We start from the raw sequence: 20,258 nt of genomic DNA on the forward strand, positions 1-20,258 counted from the left end.
GAGACTTTGCAGATTGTGTGGAGCTCGAACCAGAGGTTCTGTGTGTGTGTGTGTGTGCGTGTGTGTTTGTCAGTGTGTGTGAGAGAGAGGAAAAGTGTGTGTGTGTGTGTGACGGTGAGCGTGGTGTGAGCCTCGACGAGAGTTGGCTGCTGGTGTGTGACGGTGAGCGTCGATCGTGATTGCTGGTCAGCGTCGCCCGTCGTTGTTTTGGCGCCCATCTTTTTGTCCGTACCATCGTACGGCCGTCGTACGGTTCCCGTACGGATTCTGCATCAGATTACCGTATCATCGCCGATCCTTTCAACCCTGCACGTCAGTTCTTACCTACAGTTTTCCTTCCTAAAGCCCATACAGTCCGTCCGTCTTTTTCCCGTTTAATCAATCCGTACAGTCGTTAACTCTTTCGTACAGACTGTCTGTTGTCCCGTACAGCCTGTCAGTGATCCCGTACAGCTTGTCGGTCCTTCTTGCAATCTCTTAATCTGTCCGTACAGTTTTTGTCAGTTTCTTCGTTGTGTCTGTACAGTGCTTCATCCCAGCATCCGTACTTCCTGCCAGCCTTTCTTTGTGCCCTGTCCGATTCTCCCTGTTTGATATCTGTTCAATCCCTTGGCCTCCATGGCAGAAGCAAACAAGTACTATGTCAAGAGAGCCCTCTCTCCTGAACCCAAAAGACAATTAAGGGAAGCCTCTTCCCCCATAGCTCCTTCTTCTGAAGATGCTTCCTATGTGTTTGATATGCTGAATGATGATTTTCAACAAAGCAGAAGGGAATGGATTCAACCTGCTCCGGAACTCACTTACAAAATGAAGCTGCCATCTCTTGTGCAACCTTTGAAGAAGCTTTCTCAAACTGCAGTTATCATCTTTTTCCCAGGCAAAATTCCCTCTGCTAATGATGTGGGACAATGGGTGAATTCTCTCCTAGGTGGATGCTTTGTAGAAGGAGTCTATTTTGCCTCCCAAGGATTTTATGAAGTTCATCTTTTGGATGCTTTGACAAAACAAAAGATGCTGGAAATGTCCCCTTTATTTTTTGGTCGCCAGATGGTGCATATCATGCCCTGGTCCCCCAATAAGGACTATCAGAACCTCATCAAGCATCATTGCCCTGTATGGGTTGAAGTGGTTGATTTTCCAGATTATATGAGAACAGAGCTTCCAAGTTTAGCTATGACATTGGGACAAGTGATCTGTCCCCCTTGTCCAACAGGTAATAAAAATCGTTTTTGCATATTATGGGATACTGATAGACCGACCCCTTCTTCTATTGCAGTTGAGATTGAGGGTGTTAATTTGGGCAAGAAATATTTCACCTTAAAATGGGGCATTTTTGCTGGAGCTTGTTTTTCTTGTCACAAATTTGGGCATCTTGCTTCGGAGTGTCCTTCTATCCTTCATCCACCTCCTCCAGCTGCTATTCCTCTGCCTTCTAATAAAGGAGGTCAGAAGACATATGTGGAAAAGATTGAAGCTAAAGGAGCAAAGCCTTCAGTTCATACAGGGAGCCAGGCCAATTCAGCTCAAAATAAGGATAAAGGCAAAAGCAAGTTAGGAGAAAACATTCCATCTTCTCATGAGGGATGGCAAACTGCAAAGAAGACGGTCCCTCTCAAACAAAGACCTCTCCAATCTCGTAATTGGGATGCCTCTGCTCCTTCTCCAGGACAATCTTCTACCTCTTCAAGCAGCCCCATCTCAAAGGCTTGGGTCAACGCAGTCAAGAAGGGTCTTCCCCTTTGTGAAGAAGATGATATTATCAGGGAATTGGAAGCTGAGGGTCAGCAAGACCCTGTGGCAATGGCAGAGGCTTGAGGCCTCCCGCTCTTTTGGAGGACCGATCATTCTCTTGTATATATTTTCATGCGTGCTTCTCTTAAATGTTTTTCCTATAATATACAGGGCCTCTGCAACCAGAATAAATGGAGGCTTCTCTGGCATTATATAAATACAACTCATCCGAATGTTGTATGTCTCCAAGAGCATAATCAGCATTTTTTTGCTGGACAGCATGGGTTTTTTTCAGGATATGATATATTCTATTCAGGATCGGAACGATTCTCTGGGCTGTGCATTTTAGCCAGACATGATCTGCAACCCTTGATAGCATATAATGATCTAGGTGGACGATGGATGATTATCCAATGCATGATCAATGGAGAGATTTTTGAAATAGGATCTTTGTATGCCTCTCAAAATTCAGCTTCCAGAGCTCAAATGTGGAACTCCATAAAGCAATATCCCTTGTCCTCTAATGCTCTACTTTGTGGCGATTTTAACAATTCTCCTCACTGGAAGGACAATACCACGCATAAATCACATATGCTGCCCTCTGAAATCCAGCAATGGGAACACATGACTTCATCACTTCGATTTGCAGATTTATGGACAGCAACTCATCCTTCAGTGATGGGATTTACATATCACCATAATGCTCTCACAGATTATTGGGCCAGGCTTGATAGATTTTATCTCATTCATGCTCAGCAATATGATGAATATACATGTCAGATGTGGACTGATTATTCACAACAATTATCTGATCACACTCCACTTTGGCTCACCCTTTCTTTTGGTATGCCTCTGGATGACTTGCAGCTCTCTTCAGTCAGAAATTTACAGGTTAATCAATTCTATCTTTCTCATGAAAAATTTCAGCATATGATCAGACTGGCTTGCAGGCCATTGCTATCCCATGCTCAGGAGGATCTGGAATTTGCTTGGATCTCTTTCATACATCGTATTCAAAATGTCATCAAGGAATATGGAAGATGGTACTTGGCAGAAACCAGACAGCATATCCAGTGGGCAAAATCATACAAGCAGTATCTTGTACAGATTAGTCATCAAAGATCTCTATCTGATTCTGAGCAGCATTTATTGTCTTGTGCTTCCTCTATAATTGATGCCAATGACAAACGCAAGCTGTCTAAATGGCAGATTAGGGCCAGAGTTAAACCTATGCTAGATAAGGGCTGTTCCTCTAAATCTTTTTTCCGGAACTTACATGCACACAGACAAAGCCAATCTATCATGAGGGTAAGGAAATCAGATGGTCTCTGGACCCAGTCTCTCTCTCAGCTTGAAAAACAATGTCTGGATCATTTTCAGTTTCTTTATTCTCAGCCATCCTCTTCTGCACCTCAGGTCGCATTGGCTCGTAACAGATTTACTGAGCTTGTTTCTCCCATTGTCTCCCCGCAAAAAGCCTCAATGCTGGAAATGTCTTTTTCAGATGATGAATTGGATGAAGCCCTTAAGCATTTGGGTAAACATAAATCCCCTGGCTGGGATGGTCTGACGGTTGAATTTTTCGAAGCCTTTTGGCTAGAAATAAAGGGTCCAATTCTGCAGTTTATTAATGCAGCATGGCAGCACCAACATCTTCCCTCAGCTTGGAAGCATGGTTTGGTTAGGCTTGTGCCCAAAAAGATTCTTTGTGAGACTATGGATGACTGGAGACCAATTACTTTGATGCCGGTGATATACAAACTGATTGCCAAAATGTTGGTACATCGGATAAAGGATATCCTTCATGATGGACTTCATCCCAGGCAATATGGTTTTGTTCCAAGACGGCACATACATGACAATATCACTAACACTCTTATCGCAATGGAATATGCTAAATATTCAGATCAAGATGTGTTGGTCATGCAGGTGGATGTGGCGAAGGCGTTTGATACAGTACAGTGGGATTATGTCTCTCAAATCATGCAAAAACTTGGTTTTGGGCCAAAGCTATCTAATGTCATATATTGGCTTTATTCAAATTCTACTGCACAATGCTTTATAGGGAAACATTTGTCTGAGTCTTGGACTCTCGAACGTTCGGTTCGACAAGGATGTCCTCTCAGTGCCTTGCTTTATGCCATCGCTTCACATCCTTTGCTTCTTTATATGGATCACATGGTTGATACTGGACAGCTAGAGGGGCTTCAGATTTCTGGTTCACGACCCTTCATAGCGCAGGCCTATGCAGATGATTCATTCTTCATGCTAAAGAACAGTCCATTGGAGATTCGCCTCTTGATGGATACCCTTTCAGATTTTGGGTTGGCAGCTGGTCTTAAAATTAATTTTCAGAAATCAAAACTCTTGCCTCTCAAGCTTTGTGATTGGCATGCTATTCTGTGGCCAGGCCAGATTATTCAACCGGAAAATATAGTAAGACATTTGGGTTATCCTATTGGCTGGAAAATCAGTAATAAGCAACAAATGTTGGTTACATTGGTCATCTCGAGATCTCTCATCTTTTATGTCTCAAGCCATGGAGATTTTTTGGAAAACCAAGCTTCATAAAAAAGCTTTACGGTTGCTCAAAATGGACTTGCTTTGCTCACCCAGAATGCATGGTGGTTTGAATATAATAAACATCAAATATCATGTGTTGGCAAGAAAGATTACTATGCTCAAAACATTCTTTCAACAAGAGCAGCCTTGGTCTATTATGCTAGCAATTTTGTGTGGTCAGATGCGCACACATGCTTATGGACATTGGATAGTAGATCCATCGGAAGTAGTACTTGGAAAATTTCAAGGTAAAATCCCTGGTTGTCCATTTTCTAATTCCTTGATTCAGGATTGGAAGCAAGTACTCTCTCACATCAAATGGTCTCCTCATCCTGCTTCTCTAGCATCATCACTCAGATTGGAGAGTATTCATTGGAGTGCTGTGGTTTCCTCTCCCCTTGCTGTTCAACAACCCATCAGAGCTTACAATCTTATGAAAATGGGTATCCGGTTCATTGATGACGTTGTAGATATGCAAGGAAATATTCTCCTTTTTCCAGCAGCATGTAGACAATACAACCTGGCTATGCATCATAGACCTATTTGGAAAGCTATTGCTGATCTCCTACTTCCTCTGGTTCCGATTCCGACATTGAATGGCAATGACAGGCTTCAAGATTGGCACCTTCAGTCTTCGAGTTCAAGCATTTCTTCTAAGCCTTTGCAGTCATTGACATCTATACAGGCTTATAGATTAATATTACCTCCTCCATGGATTGCCCATCATGCTAATTCTTTATGGCATCTGAACAAATCATTGGCCTGGTGGAAAGGAAGATTGCAAATGATATGGAAGTTGAAAATGCCATTGAAGCAAAGACTATTCCTATGGAGATGTATTGTTGGTATTCTCCCCGTGGGAGTGAAATTGGCTAAACGACGAATAGCTTCACCTCTCTGTCCAAGATGTCACCTTGCATCGGAGAGTATTCCGCATTTATTGTGGTTTTGTTCATATTCTAGAGACCTTCTAGATAGAATCTCCTATTTTTTATCTCTCAGATTTCCAGCACACAGGTTCTACAGGTTTTTCTGGATGTATGGCACACTATCAGCTTCTTTGTCACAGTATTCTCTCTTCTTCCACTGGATCAGATACTGGGCCTTATGGACCCTCTGGCTGCAGCGCATCCAAGCATATCTGAATTCTCCTCTTCAGCATCCTTATGAGTTTTTCAATGCCTCATTAAGGCAGTCTTTATATGATGCCTTACATGAGGAAGATTTGGATGTTTCTTGTATTCAACTTTTCTTTTACTGTTTCTGATGGATAGGGCTGTAGCTCTCTTTTGAGCACGGCCTGGATGTAAATGAATGTTTTATAATATAAGTATCTTGGTTTTACAAAAAAAAGTGTGTGTGTGTGTATGTGTGCTCCTCTTCGAAAGTTCTCTCAGCAAGCAGTTATCATTTTTTTCCCAGGCAAGTTACCTTCAGCAAATGATGTGGCCCAGTGGGTTCAGGCGTTGTTGGGAGGCTGCTTTGTTGAAGGAGTATACTTTGCTTCAAGGGGTTTTTATGAAGTGCACTTTTTGGATGCCTCATATCGTCAGCAGATATTGGAGATGTCGCCTTTATTCTATGGCAGACAAATGATGCATGTCATGCCATGGTCGCCAAATAAGGATTACCACAGCCTCATTCGACATCACTGCCCCGTATGGGTTGAGGTAGTGGATTTCCCGGACTATATGAGGGCTGAGTTACCAAGTTTGGCAGCCACTTTGGGGCAAGTTGTATGCCCTCCCCGTCCTTCGGGTAATCGCAATCGCTTTTGTATTCTTTGGGATACAGATCACCCAACCCCTCCTTCCATTGCGGTAGAAGTGGAGGATGTTCCCCTTGGTGAAAAATATTTTGATCTGAAATGGGGAGTTTTTGCAGGTGCTTGCTTCACATGCCATAAGTTTGGCCACTTAGCCTCACAGTGTCCTGCAGTACTGCATCAGCTCCCACCCACAGCTATTGCTCCAGAAAATACTCCCCCCCCAACTTATGCCCCGGGGTCCAAGGCAATGCCTTCCAAACTGGGTGATGTGGCTCCCAAATCTGTCCCTTCCAAAGAAAATATGGTTCAGGTTCCAGCTAAACAAAAGGATAAGGGGAAGGGCAAAATTTCAGAATCTCATGCCTCTCCCCAGGCTGTCTGGCAGCAACCCAAAAAGGTATTCGCTCTGAAACCACGTCCATTACAGTCTCGCCATTGGGATGCTTCAACTTCTACCCCTGGTCAGACCTCTACCCCCGCTGACAGCCTCGCTTCTCAACTGTGGGTTAATGTGTTAAAAAGAGGCATTCCTGTATGTGACAATGATGAGGATCATAGAGCTAATGATCCAGGAGCACAGGTGGATGTTGATGTCATGGCTGAGGCCTGACAGCTTATACTTTACTCTGCCTTTTGGTTTGACTGTACATATCTTCTATGTCTACTTCAATTACTTGCATCACATACAATGTTCAGGGTCTTTGCAATGTCAATAAGTGGAGACTTTTTTGGCATTATGTACATAGAATGCATCCCGATGTGATCTCTTTACAGGAACACAACCAACACTTCTTGGCTGGCCAGCAAGGCCACTATGCTGGTTATGATATTTTTTATGCTAGCACAATGCACTTTTCGGGGGTTTGCATGCTGGTAAAACATGATATACAGCCCACGGTTGCTTACAATGACCCTCACGGTCGATGGATGGTGATCAGGTGCACCTGGCAGGCTGATCTCTATGAAATTGCATCTGTTTATGCCTCACAAACTTCTGCGACTAGAGCTCAAATGTGGGCCTCTCTCCAACAATATCCATGGCTGTCCAATGCTTTCTTGTGTGGAGACTTTAACAACTCGCCTGCCACTCAAGACAATACTACTCATCGCTCTCATATGATCCCCACTGAGCTTCGACATTGGGAAGATATGCTCTCATCTCTGCATGCAGAAGATCTATGGCTCTCAACAAGACACACAGATATGGGTTATACATATCATCACAATGCCTTTACTCATTACTGGGCTCGACTTGACAGATGGTACTTGCTCCATGCTCAGCAGTATGCTGATTTTACATGTACATTACGGGTTGATCACTCACTCTTGCTATCTGATCATTTTCCAGTATGCTTGACATTATCAATAGCACGTCTGACAGATGATATGCCTTTTTTTGGTCGTCGCCTGCTCCATGTTAATAGTGCTTATTTGCTTCATCAACAATTTCAGAACATGGTGAGAGTGGCTGTCCGTCCCCTCCTTTTACATGCTCAGGAAGATATGGATTTTGCATGGATCAGTTTTGCTCCGCTTACAGACTGTTATTCAAGACTATGGACGGAGTTACATGGGAAACCTCAGGCTTAAGTTGAAATGGGCTCAATCTCACAAGCAGCAAATGGATGCAATCAGTTCTCATAGGCAGCTTACCCCCTCTGAACAGGATTCTTGCGCCTATGCGGTTCATATCATCCACCAAAATGATCTTCGCAAATTAAAGAAGTCGCAAATCCGAGCTCGCATGAAACCCCTTTTAGATAAGGGCTGCTCCTCCAAAGCTTTTTTCAAAAGTCTCCATGCTGATAGGAGAAAGGAGGATATTTGCAAGATCAAGAAAGATGATGGTACCTGGACCACTTCCAAATCAGAATTGGAATTGCAATGTTCTAGTCATTTTCAGCATCTCCTCTCTCTTCAGCCTGATCATTTGATGCAAGTGAATGCAGCTAGGTCTCAATTTCTCATGCATGTCCAGCCCATATTGTCTCGGGAACAGGCCTATGCATTGGAGCAGCCTTTTATGCTTAGTGAACTGGACGATGCCTTCAGTCATCTACGCAAAAACAGCTCTCCTGGTTGGGATGGATTGACTGTTGAATTTTTCCGTGCATTTTGGGGTGATCTCAAGAACACTCTTCTTCTAATGATCAATCATGCTTGGGCAGAACAATCTCTTCCTCCATCCTGGAAACATGGCCTACTAAAATTGATTCCCAAAAAAAGGTTATGTGAGACAATGGCTGATTGGCGGCCTATATCCCTCATGCCTGTCATTTACAAACTCATTGCTAAAATGATTGTCCTCAGGGTTCGCTTCTTTTTGCAAGTAGGACTTCATCCTAGGCAGTATGGGTTTGTCCCTAGAAGGCAGATCACTGACAATATTTGCGATTGAGTATGCCAAATACTCTAAACAAGATGTTCTCATTCTGCAAGTAGACATTGCGAAAGCATTTGATACAGTCCATTGGGATTTTATCTCTTAGACTATGCATAAATTGGGATTTGGCCCTCGGCTCGTCCACATCATCTACTGGCTCTATTCTCAGGCCACGGCGCAGCGCTTGCTTGGTGGTTGGTTGTCAAGAACCTGGACTATGACCCGCTCAGTGAGACAGGGTTGCCCTCTCAGTTCCTTACTGTATGCCATTTCTACCCATCCGTTACTGTTGCATATGGACTATCTTGCAGACACAGGACAGCTTCATGGCTTGCAAATCCCAGGGGCACAGTCATTTCTTGCACAGGCATATGCTGATGATTCATACTTTATGCCCAGGAATTCTCAAAGTGACCTTTCTCATTTAATGCACACGCTGAACGACTTTGGCATAGCTGCTGGACTGCACATCAATTTCCAGAAATCAAAACTTCAAGCTTTGAAAGAAGCTGATTGGCATGCACTTCTCTGGCCAGGCCACATTATCTCTTCCCATACTATTGTCAGGCATCTAGGCTACCCCATTGGCTGGAATATTACCCCGCATCAACAGCTCAAATGGGTGCTTCAAAAGATTAACAAGAAGCTCGAAGACTGGCATTTGTCCACTTGGCCTCTACATGTTCGACTTCGGATAGTACAGTCCATCATTATGGCATATGTGCAATTTTATTTGCCTCTTCTTCCCTGGTCTTTCAAGCATTTGGCTTCCTATATGTCCCAGGCTATGGAGATATTTTGGAAAAGCAAATCTCATAAAAAGGCCTTGCGACTACTACCTATGCAGTCCATTTGTTCACCGAAGACTCATGGGGGGCTGAATATTCTCAATCTCCAGGTTCATATGTTGGCAAGAAAGAGCACTATGATTGCTGATTTTCTTCAGCAAAAACAGCCATGGGCTATTATGTTAGCAGCTATGTGTGGAAACATGGCGACTCATGCATATGGGCATTGGATTACAGATCACTGGGAAGTAGTCATGTTCACATTTCAAGGGAAAATTCCTGGTTGCCCTGTTTCTTCTGCTTTTATTCATGATTGGAAAAGAATTCTCTCATATGCAAAATGGACAGGTGCTTCTTCTCATCATGGTAATTCTTTTCGATTGGAAAGCATCCATTGGAGCAAGGTGTTTGAATTGCCTCTCGCTCTACAGGCACCTATTAAAGGCATACAATCTCATGAAATTGGGCGTCAGATTTGTTGGTGATGTTGTGGATCAACAAGGTTGTATGCTTTCATTTCCACAAGCTTGCAGGACATTCTCCTTGGGCCTGCATCGTAGGTCCATTTGGAGAACACTTTCAGCTATGTTGCAGCCATTTGTTCCAGTTCCTCCATGTGTGCGCGCGCGCGCTAAATGGACAGGTGCTTCCTCTCATCATGGTAATTCTTTTTGCTTGGAAAGCATCCATTGGAGCAAGGTGTTTGAATCACCTCTCGCTCTACAGGCACCTATTAAAGCATACAATCTCATGAAATTGGGCATAAGACTTGTTGGCGATGTTGTGGATCAACAAGGATGTATGCTTTCATTTCCACAAGCTTGCAGGACATTCTCCTTGGGACTGCATCATAGGTCCATTTGGAAAACACTTTCAACTATGTTGCAGCCATTTATTCCGGTTCCTCCACTGTTTGTACAGGACAGATTACTGGACTGGAATTTGACTTCCTTACCTCCTGCTACGCATACGCTTTCAATGCATAATCTGACCTTCTCGAAGGTGTACAGATTTCTTCTTCCACCGCCATGGATTGACAAGCATGCCAACACTCTTTGGAACTTGGATAGGCCTTTATCTTGGTGGCAATCACGACTCATGAAAATCTGGAAAGCCAAATTGCCATTAAAACAAAGGCTTTTCTTTTGGAGATGTATAGTGGGAGCTTTTTCCATTGGGGTGAAATTGGCAGCCCGTCGCATTGCTCCCTCTTCATGCCCCCGTTGCTCTCATCACTGAGAGACAGTTCCTCACCTTTTATGGTCTTGCCCACACTCTCGCATATTGATCACTCATATTTCCCATTTGCTGCGGCTTCGGTTTCCCTCTATCCGATTTAGGAAACTCTTCTAGATGTTTGGATGCTTCTCATCTCAGATGTCTCCATTCCTCTTCTTTCACTGGACTCACTTTTGGGTACTATGGACCATTTGGACACAGAGACTGCATTCCAGGATGGGTCAACAGTTTTCTCAGACATATATTTTCTTCAGAATGTCTCTCAAGCAATCCTTATACGATAGTTTTGCTGCAAGAGACTTGGATGCTACTAGCCTTGAAGTGTTTTCTCACTGTTTTTGAGTTCTTTCATTGGGCTCTCCTTTGGAGTCTAATGTACATTGATTTTATGTTAATATAGTCATCTGCTTTCACCAAAGTGTGTAGCCTGTAAGATTTGTTGGAGATGTTGTGGATCAACAAGGTTACATGCTTTCATTTCCACAAGCTTGCAGGACATTCTCCTTGGGTCTGCATCATAGGTCCATTTGGAGAATACTTTCAACTATGTTGCAGCCATTTGTTCCGGTTCCTCCACTGTTTGTACAGGACAGATTACTGGACTGGAATTTGACCTCCTTACCTCCTGCTACCCATTCGCTTTCAATGCATAATCTAGCCTCCTCGAAGGTCTACAGATTTCTTCTTCCACCGCCATGGATTGACAAGCATGCCAACACTCTTTGGAATTTGGATAGGCCTTTATCTTGGTGGCAATCACGACTCATGAAAATCTCGAAAGCCAAATTGCCATTGAAACAGAGGCTTTTCTTTTGGAGATGTATAGTGGGAGCTTTTTCCATTGGGGTGAAATTGGCAGCACGCCGCATTGCTTCCCCTTCCTGCCCCCGTTGCTCTCATCACCGCGAGACAGTTCCTCATCTATTATGGTCTTGCCCGCACTCTCGCATATTGATCACTCATGTTTCTCATTTGCTGCGACTTCCGTTTCCCTCTATCAGATTTGGGAAACTCTTCTTTCACTGGACTCACTTTTGGGTACTATGGACCATTTGGACACAGAGATTGCATTCTAGAATGGGTCAACAGTTTCCTCAGGCATATGTTTTCTTCAGAATGTCCCTCAAGCAATCCTTATATGATAGTTTTGCTGCAAGGGACTTGGATGCTACTAGCCTTGAAGTGTTTTCTGGCTGCTTTTGAGTTCTTCCATTGGACTCTCCTTTGGAGTCTAATGTCATGTACATTGATTTCATGTTAATAATATAGAAATGTGCTTTCACCAAAAAAAAAAAGTGTGTGTAGCCTGTAAAGGGTTGTACTTCACTTGTCATATCATACTTGATGAATGAATGAAAACTTTCATAATGTCTTCATTTGAGTATCATCTCCTCTAACCCTAGCCTCTCTCTCTCTCTCTCTCTCTCTCTCTCTCTCTCTCTCACACACACACACACCATGCTTCCTTCAAAATCTGCTCAATCTGGTTAGCCTGAACATAAAACCATCCCAAGTGGAACTAACCTTGACAAAAAGCAAGTGCTTTGGTATTGCATGCAGGGAAAACTTGTAAAGTGTGTAAGACATTTTCTTTAAATAATCCGTGTCCTGTTAACTGAACAGTGGATCATTCAAGTAAAATAGATTGCCCAAACAGAAACCCCAATCATCTTTCACAAGTTGATAGAATTTGTTTAATGTTTAAAATAAATGTGAAAAATACAACTGACAACAGAGCAGATGGCCAGGTCCTTAAGACCTTTTGAAAATATGCACCTGAAGAATCTGGACAATAGATCGTGTATAAAAGGTTTCTGAACACCTGGTTTTCTTGCAACCTCATTTTCAAGTACCTGACACACCAGGGAAGACACAGCTGACCAGGAGAGAAATACTGTTGGCACCATTCTTGTGCCTTCTGGGTGGACTTATGTTTTCTTCATAAGACTAGATTAGCCCAAACTTACAATTTCAGATGTAGTACTTATCAGAGAAAAAAATGTCATCAGCTTTCCACATTTTGACCAATGTATGCAGACCCTCCATTACACAGATTTAGAAGATTCATTACGATCCCTTACACCAATCAAGAGATGTCTGACTCAACCACATTTTCAAAGCACTGCCACCACACCACCTATCATTCTCTTATTAGATGAACAGAATTATTTAATACAAATATGTGCAGGTGTCAAGGCACTAAATTCTTCACAAAAATATTAACTTGGAATTCTTCATAAACTTGAAGGACCTTTACTTAAATCTTTAGTCTTTTGATATGTTGGAAGGAGCACTGCATAATTTCTAAGAGATTTTAAGGTCCTTATTTACTTTGGGGTTTAGAACGTTCAAGAGCATAAAGGCTTTATTGGCATATGGTACGATTACCAGTGACACATATGATTCTTAACATTAGAGGCAAGTATTTATCCTACTATGGAGATATATATGTGCATTGCATGCCTTCAAAAGTTGCACTTTAAGGTAGAACTTTGTTTTACAGTCAAGTCTAAATATGTTAAGTCTTTTCAAGTCGTCCCTAAAAAGTCCCATTACCTGCACATTTGAAATTTCTACTCCATTGTCACTTATAGAGTGTAATTCACTCTCCTCCTCAAAATCAAGAAGAGGTTCCCTCATACTTTGTCCTGAGTCTTCTTTCCATTTGCAGGTTGACAACAGAAAGGTCAACATGGCAGCAACCACCAAAATGTACATAATAACCATTGCCAAATCAATACACCAGACCTGTCAACATGTAAGGCTGCCTGTGAGAATCAGGTGGGCATATACCACCAGTAAGAATATTAATGAAAGACACATTTTCATAAAAAACATTCCATCAAAAGAACATTTCCAAACAAGAGTACACCTGAATGAAGCCAATATGCACAGAACAATGACCAGTATCATTGGACGTAGGAGAAGGTGTTTCTGAACAAAAGCTTGCTGAAGGGCAGTCCCCACATGAACAAGACAACAAGGAGTCCCCACATGGAACCACTGAAATGTTGAGAGGTTTCATAGAGGACGAGTTCATAATAGATGATGTGAAACGAATTGCGAATGGGGAACCTGGCTCATTAATCCCTGCTTGTCTACCTATAAAGGTAAACCATTCTGCACAAAACACAATTGGACAGTACAGGACTTCAGTGCGTAAGATGGAGCCTCTTTAAAAAAAACTTAGCAAGGAAGCACAGCAACTGCTGATGCCTTACATCTTTCACAATAGTGACATAACTTGTCTGGTAAACAAATCAACACAGTAACTACTTCAGAGGGCAAGGATGCTACTTAAATTACACAGTACAAGAAGCAAGAAGATTCAACCTAAGTAGACAATGATGTATTGAAACCCATTTAACATCTTGTGTGCGTGAGTGTGAGTGAGTGAGAGTGAGTGTGAGTGTGCCTGTGTGCGCGCACACGCGCGCCCCAACATCAGAACCAGTGAGAGCAAGTTCCGATTATAAATAGATGCAGACACATTCAGGGATCTCAATTGCTTTTATGGAGAAAACCACTCATCTCTAGCATCCATGAGGTGGGGAAACAAAAACAAAAGGCATAGCATTAAAAAATAACCACTACTCGGGCCCCATCAGCGATTCTCATCTACCATTAAATTAGGCTCAGCTAGTCATAGTTTCAATACAAATGGATCACAGCATCACAATTGACTATCCAGATATTCCATCTATGTGCACCACTACATCATGAGGAGATTCACTTTTCTCACAAGGTCACAGCCTACCAAAGGACTCATCTTTCTGATCCAAACAAATTTTTACGTGTACCCTTAGAAATGTGCATGAGAGTTTTACAATCAGGAGGCTAGCAGTGAGGACTGAAAGGATGCGTCAATTTTATGAGCAAAAACCTATGAGCAGGTTTATACGAGCGTGTTTTTCAAGAGATTTTAAAAATAGTATTTCTTTAAGAAACATAGTTTCTACACTTTTATTTTCATTAGAGTTAGATCCCTTTATCATAAAATTATACAGACTAGTCACTCATTCATTTTTACATAACATAAATCTTCTTATTCATAGACATCCCTTTGTACCCTTATTAATACCTTAAAAAAGTATTGAAAAATAATTCATTTAAGAAACGTCCCTCATAATCACTCTCAATATAATAATATTATACATAAATAATTACTTATTAAACACATTTATATCATATGGCAATATCTTTCAAGTGTTTTTATAGTATTAATAACAAGATATTTATGGACATGTTTCTATGGAAGTTTAAATTACTGTAAATAAGTATTGACTTGGGCTTGCTTATATATCACTCTCATAAAATACATGTAATATTTAATACTATATATGGAGGGTTTTCCAAAATATAACCCCATAGATGTGCTCAAATGAGGTTTTCCGATCAATTTGAGTGGCTGAATGACTATATTTGGACATTGGATGTGAAAGTTATGATGTCACTTTTAAAAGTGATGTCTAAGGTAGTTTCGCCAGCAAAACTACCTTGAAAGACCTTGTTCAAAGGGGTTTCGTTGGCGAAACTACCTTGATGGCTTGCTTCAATGAGTTTTCTTTGGAGAAACCCTTTCATGAAGATAGGTGGAGAGAGGTTTTTCAATGCCACCCCCTATTAAGTAAAAAGTTGTAAGAAGGATTATAAAGGAATTTTCATAGAGAAATCTACTCTACATGTGGGTTTCTTCAAAAGCCATCCCATTATGTTCTCACCATTCCCAAAGATTCACGTAAATATTCATGTATAAAATAGGGATTCCTATAATACTTTTCATATTTCTAAGTGAAACTATGTTTTCTTGTGATCCATTTTTGTCATATTTTTGCATAGTTGGAAGCTTTTTTTTTCCTTTGCTCGGACGCTCGGAAGATTTCGCTCGGAAAATGCTCGTCCCCGGACTGAAAGACCAATAAATCTTTGCAACAGATCACATATATGCTCTAGACATAGAAGAAAGGCCACGCTTCCCCCTCCCCGCTCAGTAACACAACATTCCATGATACTTGACACCATACAAAGAGCTGTAACCAAGGCCCAACCATGAAAAATGCATCCCCGGATCTGGGACATTGTACCAAGTGACAACACTCTCCAGCTTTAGTTTCTAACATGATATTGTTGTTGTGTAACTTACAACACGCACGCACGACATTGTGCGGCATGATATTGTTACTGTGTAACTTGTAACACACACACACGACCCTCTCTCTCACTCTCTCTATCTATCTATCTATATTCTGAATATTGAATTCTAGTACATATAAACTCTAATACTAAAGTCTAATCTGAAGAAGCAAGCTGAAGCAAAGGAGCGAGGAGAGCTGGCTGGGTTGCAGCTTGCATAGAGGAAGGGATTGAGAGCAAGCAAAGGGATGCAGGATAACGAGGCAAGCAAAGGAGAGGAAGAGAGCTGGAGCAGCTAGACAGCAAGGCGCAGGCAGGGAGCAATAAACAGCAGCCCGAAATAGACCGATGACAAATTTTGACCCAAAACCCTAATTTTGGAGTTTCACCAAAAAACGGGCAGTTCCGGACAGAAACGTTTCTAAGATGTTTCTGATGTCCGAAACATGTTTTCTGGTGACTCTAAATACACTCATGCTGAAGCCTAGGTCTATAGTTGTCACTAAGGCATCCATGCACCACAATAATGACAGCCAAATAATGAGGCTCAAACGACTTACATAGCTAGTCCCTATAGGTATATTTGGCAAGGCTTGTGTAACCATTGTAGACCCCCCATAGACACCACTTGTAGTGGCCTTCAGTCTTGAGGGTCAATTACCTTGACTCAACCTATTATGCCTAGATGAATGCATCATCCAAGTTAGATACAAGATAACTAGTTACGGCCTGGGACATAGCCTGCTTGCTTCATTCCTAAATTGACGATTTATGTCCTCGTGTATTTAAGGTAGGGAATCGTTTCCCATGACTACCTATGCTCTCTCAGCAATCATCCTCCTCGAACCTATCCTTCCATGGGGTTCAGTATTTATCATAGATGCAGTTGCAAAGACATAGTCCTCTTTAATTAAAACCAATTTGGTTTCTAATGGATCATAGGTAGTCAAATTATCTATACAGTCGCAATCATCAAAGCATTCATTTAAGCTATGTGATAGAGCCTCACTATCTTAATCATGATGATGATCGGTTTGAGACTCATTATTTTAATCACAATAATGATCAATTCTTTTAAGGAGTTGCAATTGCTTCGAGATTCATTATTTTAATCACGCTAATGATCAATTCTTTGAAGGAATTGCAATCGGTACACATTATCATTTATCTTCTCTATAACCATATACAAACCAACTAAATCAAGATTGCCTTGAGAGAGAGAAAGAAAGACATTAACGTCCTCGGAACACCTTGTGGGCCTATGGGACAAAGTACATCAAGCGAAAAAAGCTCATACAAGCCGCAGAGGGCTGAAGCAAAGGGCGCAGTAAGGCCCTTGTTGAGTACTATGATAAGCTAGAACTACAAAGCTTCAGAGCTCAAACAAAACTCAAAACTCAAGTACAGACTGAGAGTTGAGGCTTAGAAACCGAAGCTCGGCACTGTGGTGGCTCTCCGATGAGCTGCAAGGATATCTCGGATCTGTATATGTCGAGGAGGTGCTCTCCTCGATCTCTGGATCCAGTGGGCTATGTCAAGAGTTACACCTCGCCTCTGGAAGTCCCCTCTGAGGAGGACTGAGATGGGCCGGACCTCAATCATATGTGCTCTGCTCCCCCTCTGTGTCAGGTGTGGTCTCTATGCCCCTCACTCGGGGGTGTTGTGTCGACTCTCTCTACTGATCCACGCTGCCCTCATATCAACTAATTCCTCCTCCTCTACTCCATTGTGTCCTGAAGCTTACTCAAATGCATAGTAATATGTGACATGTCTTTGTGCTCAGTCTACCTCAGTGACCTATGGGGTGGTCGCCTCCTGCTGCTCTCTGATTTGTGGCAATAGCGTCTCTCTGTGTCCTCGCATCTCAAGCATGTAGAGTCCAATGCAGATCTAGTCATGGAAGTGGATCACACATCAAACTTGACCAAAGCCATGCCCCTCTTGAAAGAGGCAGGTATCGTCCCCAGATCTCCTAGTAGGCTGGGCAAATACATAGAAAATTCTCCTCTGTCTCGACCTCATCCAACGTGCAAAATCTGCAAATCCGCTGCTCTCTGGGTACACCTACAGCCCTCCCTATCTCAATCCTCAGCTGATGGGATGTGACCCGCAACTATCCAATGGCAATCCTCAAAGCATGTCAGACTCCTCTATCCTCGAGGTACTGGATCTGATGATGAGTCCATCCTCCGATACTCTCAAGAAGTAGTCGCCCTAGAATTGGATCTTGGTGAGGGGCTCCTGATCCCCCCCCCCCCCCCCCGTCTGACATGTATGGAGCTACCGTATGATCCTGTTTAACTGATGGCTGTCTTGCAAGGGGCATTTGGAAGGGCTAAGAGCTGGAGGAAGGATGCTGATCTAAGGGGAATTGAGCCAGTCCCCCTTTATATAGGGGGGTGTGGGGGCCTGGTAGGCTGAGCCAACCAGCCAATCGGCTGGTTGGCTGGTTGGTTAGGCTCATTTCCCCACCCCTTGGTTGCCTAGGGAGTAGCAAAAGGCAGCCTTTCCATGACCATTTCCTTTCATGGAGAGCTGCCTCAAGGGCCCTTTTGGGGCTCGCTCCTTAGCTGCTCCTGTCCCAATCCTTAGTCCACCAACCCTAGGGGGCCCTTCTAGGCTCCTACCCTAGGCTGAGACCTAGACCTAGCTAAAACCCTAAGGTGAAAACACTAACCTGCTGTTCTCCAGTGACTACTAGTGAAAAAGGACTTGACTTCTAACTTGACATAGGCTAAGAGATTGACCTACGTAGCTCGTGCCTTACTGTCCCTGGACCAGGGCTCACAATGGGGTCACGGCATACGACAAAATATCCTATAATAGGGAACTATTTGCACTTTGTTGATGAAACGAACTGTCACCTTGCACCCAAGCGCAGGGGTGCATGTGACATTCCCTCCTCCTTAACTTGGCGGTAATTTCATGGCCTCCAAGTAGTCCGCCAATATCTGTGAAAACTCCTAGAAGAAACTTTCATCTAGCCACACCGCTTCATGGGTTCCTCCATCTCCAAACTTCTCGTGAATCCGGCATCTTGACCCATGCTTCCATCTGTGGAGGAGAATCTGCTCTGGCTCTATGACTTCTGCATCATCGATCACCTCGGGCTCTGCATATCATTGAGTGCTGGGCCAATATACGGCTTCGACTGTGCCACGTGAAAGGCGTTATGCATCGTCCACCTCTCTCGTAACCAAAGCTTCATAGAGACGTCGTTGATCTTCTTAATGATGGGGACTAGTCCGAAACTTCTGAAGGATAACTTAGGGCATTCCTTGCCCACTTGTTTTAACCTTTGCTTTATAATCCTTAGATAAACCCAATCACCCTCTATTTAGTTGGCATCTCGTTGAGACTTATTGGCTTGGTGCGTGTACGTTGCTTGTGCTTTGGCGAGGTGGTCTTTAATTGACTCCGTGATCCCGGCCATGGATTTATTGGCTTTGAGAAATTGGTATATTATCTTGGTGAGGAGTGAAGAGAACCTCTTGCTGAAAGCTGCTTCATATGGGGTACAACCCCCGCTCGATGAATAAGCATCTTTCAATATGACATGTACTCATGGAAGGTATTGCTCCCACTTGGACTGCGCATCATGATAATACGATTTTAGTACATTAAAAGCCAATTGGTTATATATTGCGGGGGAAAAGCATTGTGAACATATGGAGCTTCGTGCCAAAGTTATCAAACAGAGCCCTCCATAGATGTGAGGTGAATTTGGAATCTCTATCCATGGTAATGGTTCGTGGCAATCCTCCGATCGGGTACGAATACCTGATAAATAAGCGGGCTACATCTTCTACGCTGGCCGTCTGCTTGCATGGAATAAGCATACAAAATTTGCTAAAACAATCAACAACGGTTAGACATTGAGTGTTTCGCGTGCCTGCAGATGCGGGAAGGGGTCCCACAAAATCCACGTGATGTTCTGGAAAGGACCTTCAGGGATCAGTGAGGGCTGAAGCAATCCTACTGCCTTCTAATGGGACACTCTTACTTTCTGGCAAATTTGGCATCTCTGCACAAAACTATATACATCCTTCCGCATTTTGGGCCAGTAAAAATATCGCTCTAGTTTCTCCGATGTACTATTGATGCCTCTATGGCCACTTGTGAAGGCATCATGGGCATCATGGAGCAGAGCCTGCCGCTTGTCTTTGAGAACACAAAGTCTATGCTTGTAGGATAACCATCCATCTTGGAGTGAATAATGGCCGGATGCAAGGGTCAAAACAAAATGATACTGAGTCCCAAACTCTGCAAAGTCCGCAACTGTGTTTTCATAGAGTCAAGGTCTTTCCCTTAAATTTCTAGTATAGTGGCCTTTTCTAATGTTGCAATGGAGGCTTTGCTGCTTAGAGCATCGACGATGGGGTTATCCTTTCCAGGGACATATTCAATCGTGCCCCCGAATGGCTGAAAGATTTGACTCCATCAGGGATGCCAATCGCTCCACTATGAGCTGGGCATTGTCTGCAGCTACTTTAAGGCCTCGTGGTCTGTCTTGACTGTGAAGGTCCGTCCATAAAGGAACGGCTTCCAGTGTTTCAATGCCTAGATGATGCCGAGTAATTCTCTATTGTAGATCAAGTAATTATTTTCAGCAGGGTTGCACTTTCTGCTGTAGTATGCCAAGGGTCATTCTTCT

The 20,258-nt window shown here is 42.9% G+C and overlaps 1 protein-coding gene across 2 annotated transcripts in view; it reads right to left on the reverse strand.

Annotated features, from left to right (window-relative positions):
* LOC147899223 (uncharacterized) overlaps nucleotides 1–20,258 on the reverse strand; it is a 182,350-nt gene that overhangs the window by 104,121 nt on the left and 57,971 nt on the right. For both annotated transcript variants that reach the window (XM_087377635.1, XM_087377636.1), the window contains 3 exons: nucleotides 13,344–13,591; nucleotides 13,028–13,219; nucleotides 12,248–12,324 (listed from right to left, as the gene is read on the reverse strand). In XM_087377635.1, coding sequence (XP_087233761.1) covers nucleotides 12,248–12,324; nucleotides 13,028–13,219; nucleotides 13,344–13,591 — 517 coding nt within the window. The remainder of the gene's footprint in view (nucleotides 1–12,247; nucleotides 12,325–13,027; nucleotides 13,220–13,343; nucleotides 13,592–20,258) is intronic.

The sequence above is a fragment of the Dipteris shenzhenensis genome, chromosome 8 (genome assembly GCF_047967505.1).
Source record: "Dipteris shenzhenensis isolate YYH24624 ecotype China chromosome 8, Dip_SZ_1.0, whole genome shotgun sequence".
NCBI lineage: Eukaryota > Viridiplantae > Streptophyta > Polypodiopsida > Gleicheniales > Dipteridaceae > Dipteris > Dipteris shenzhenensis.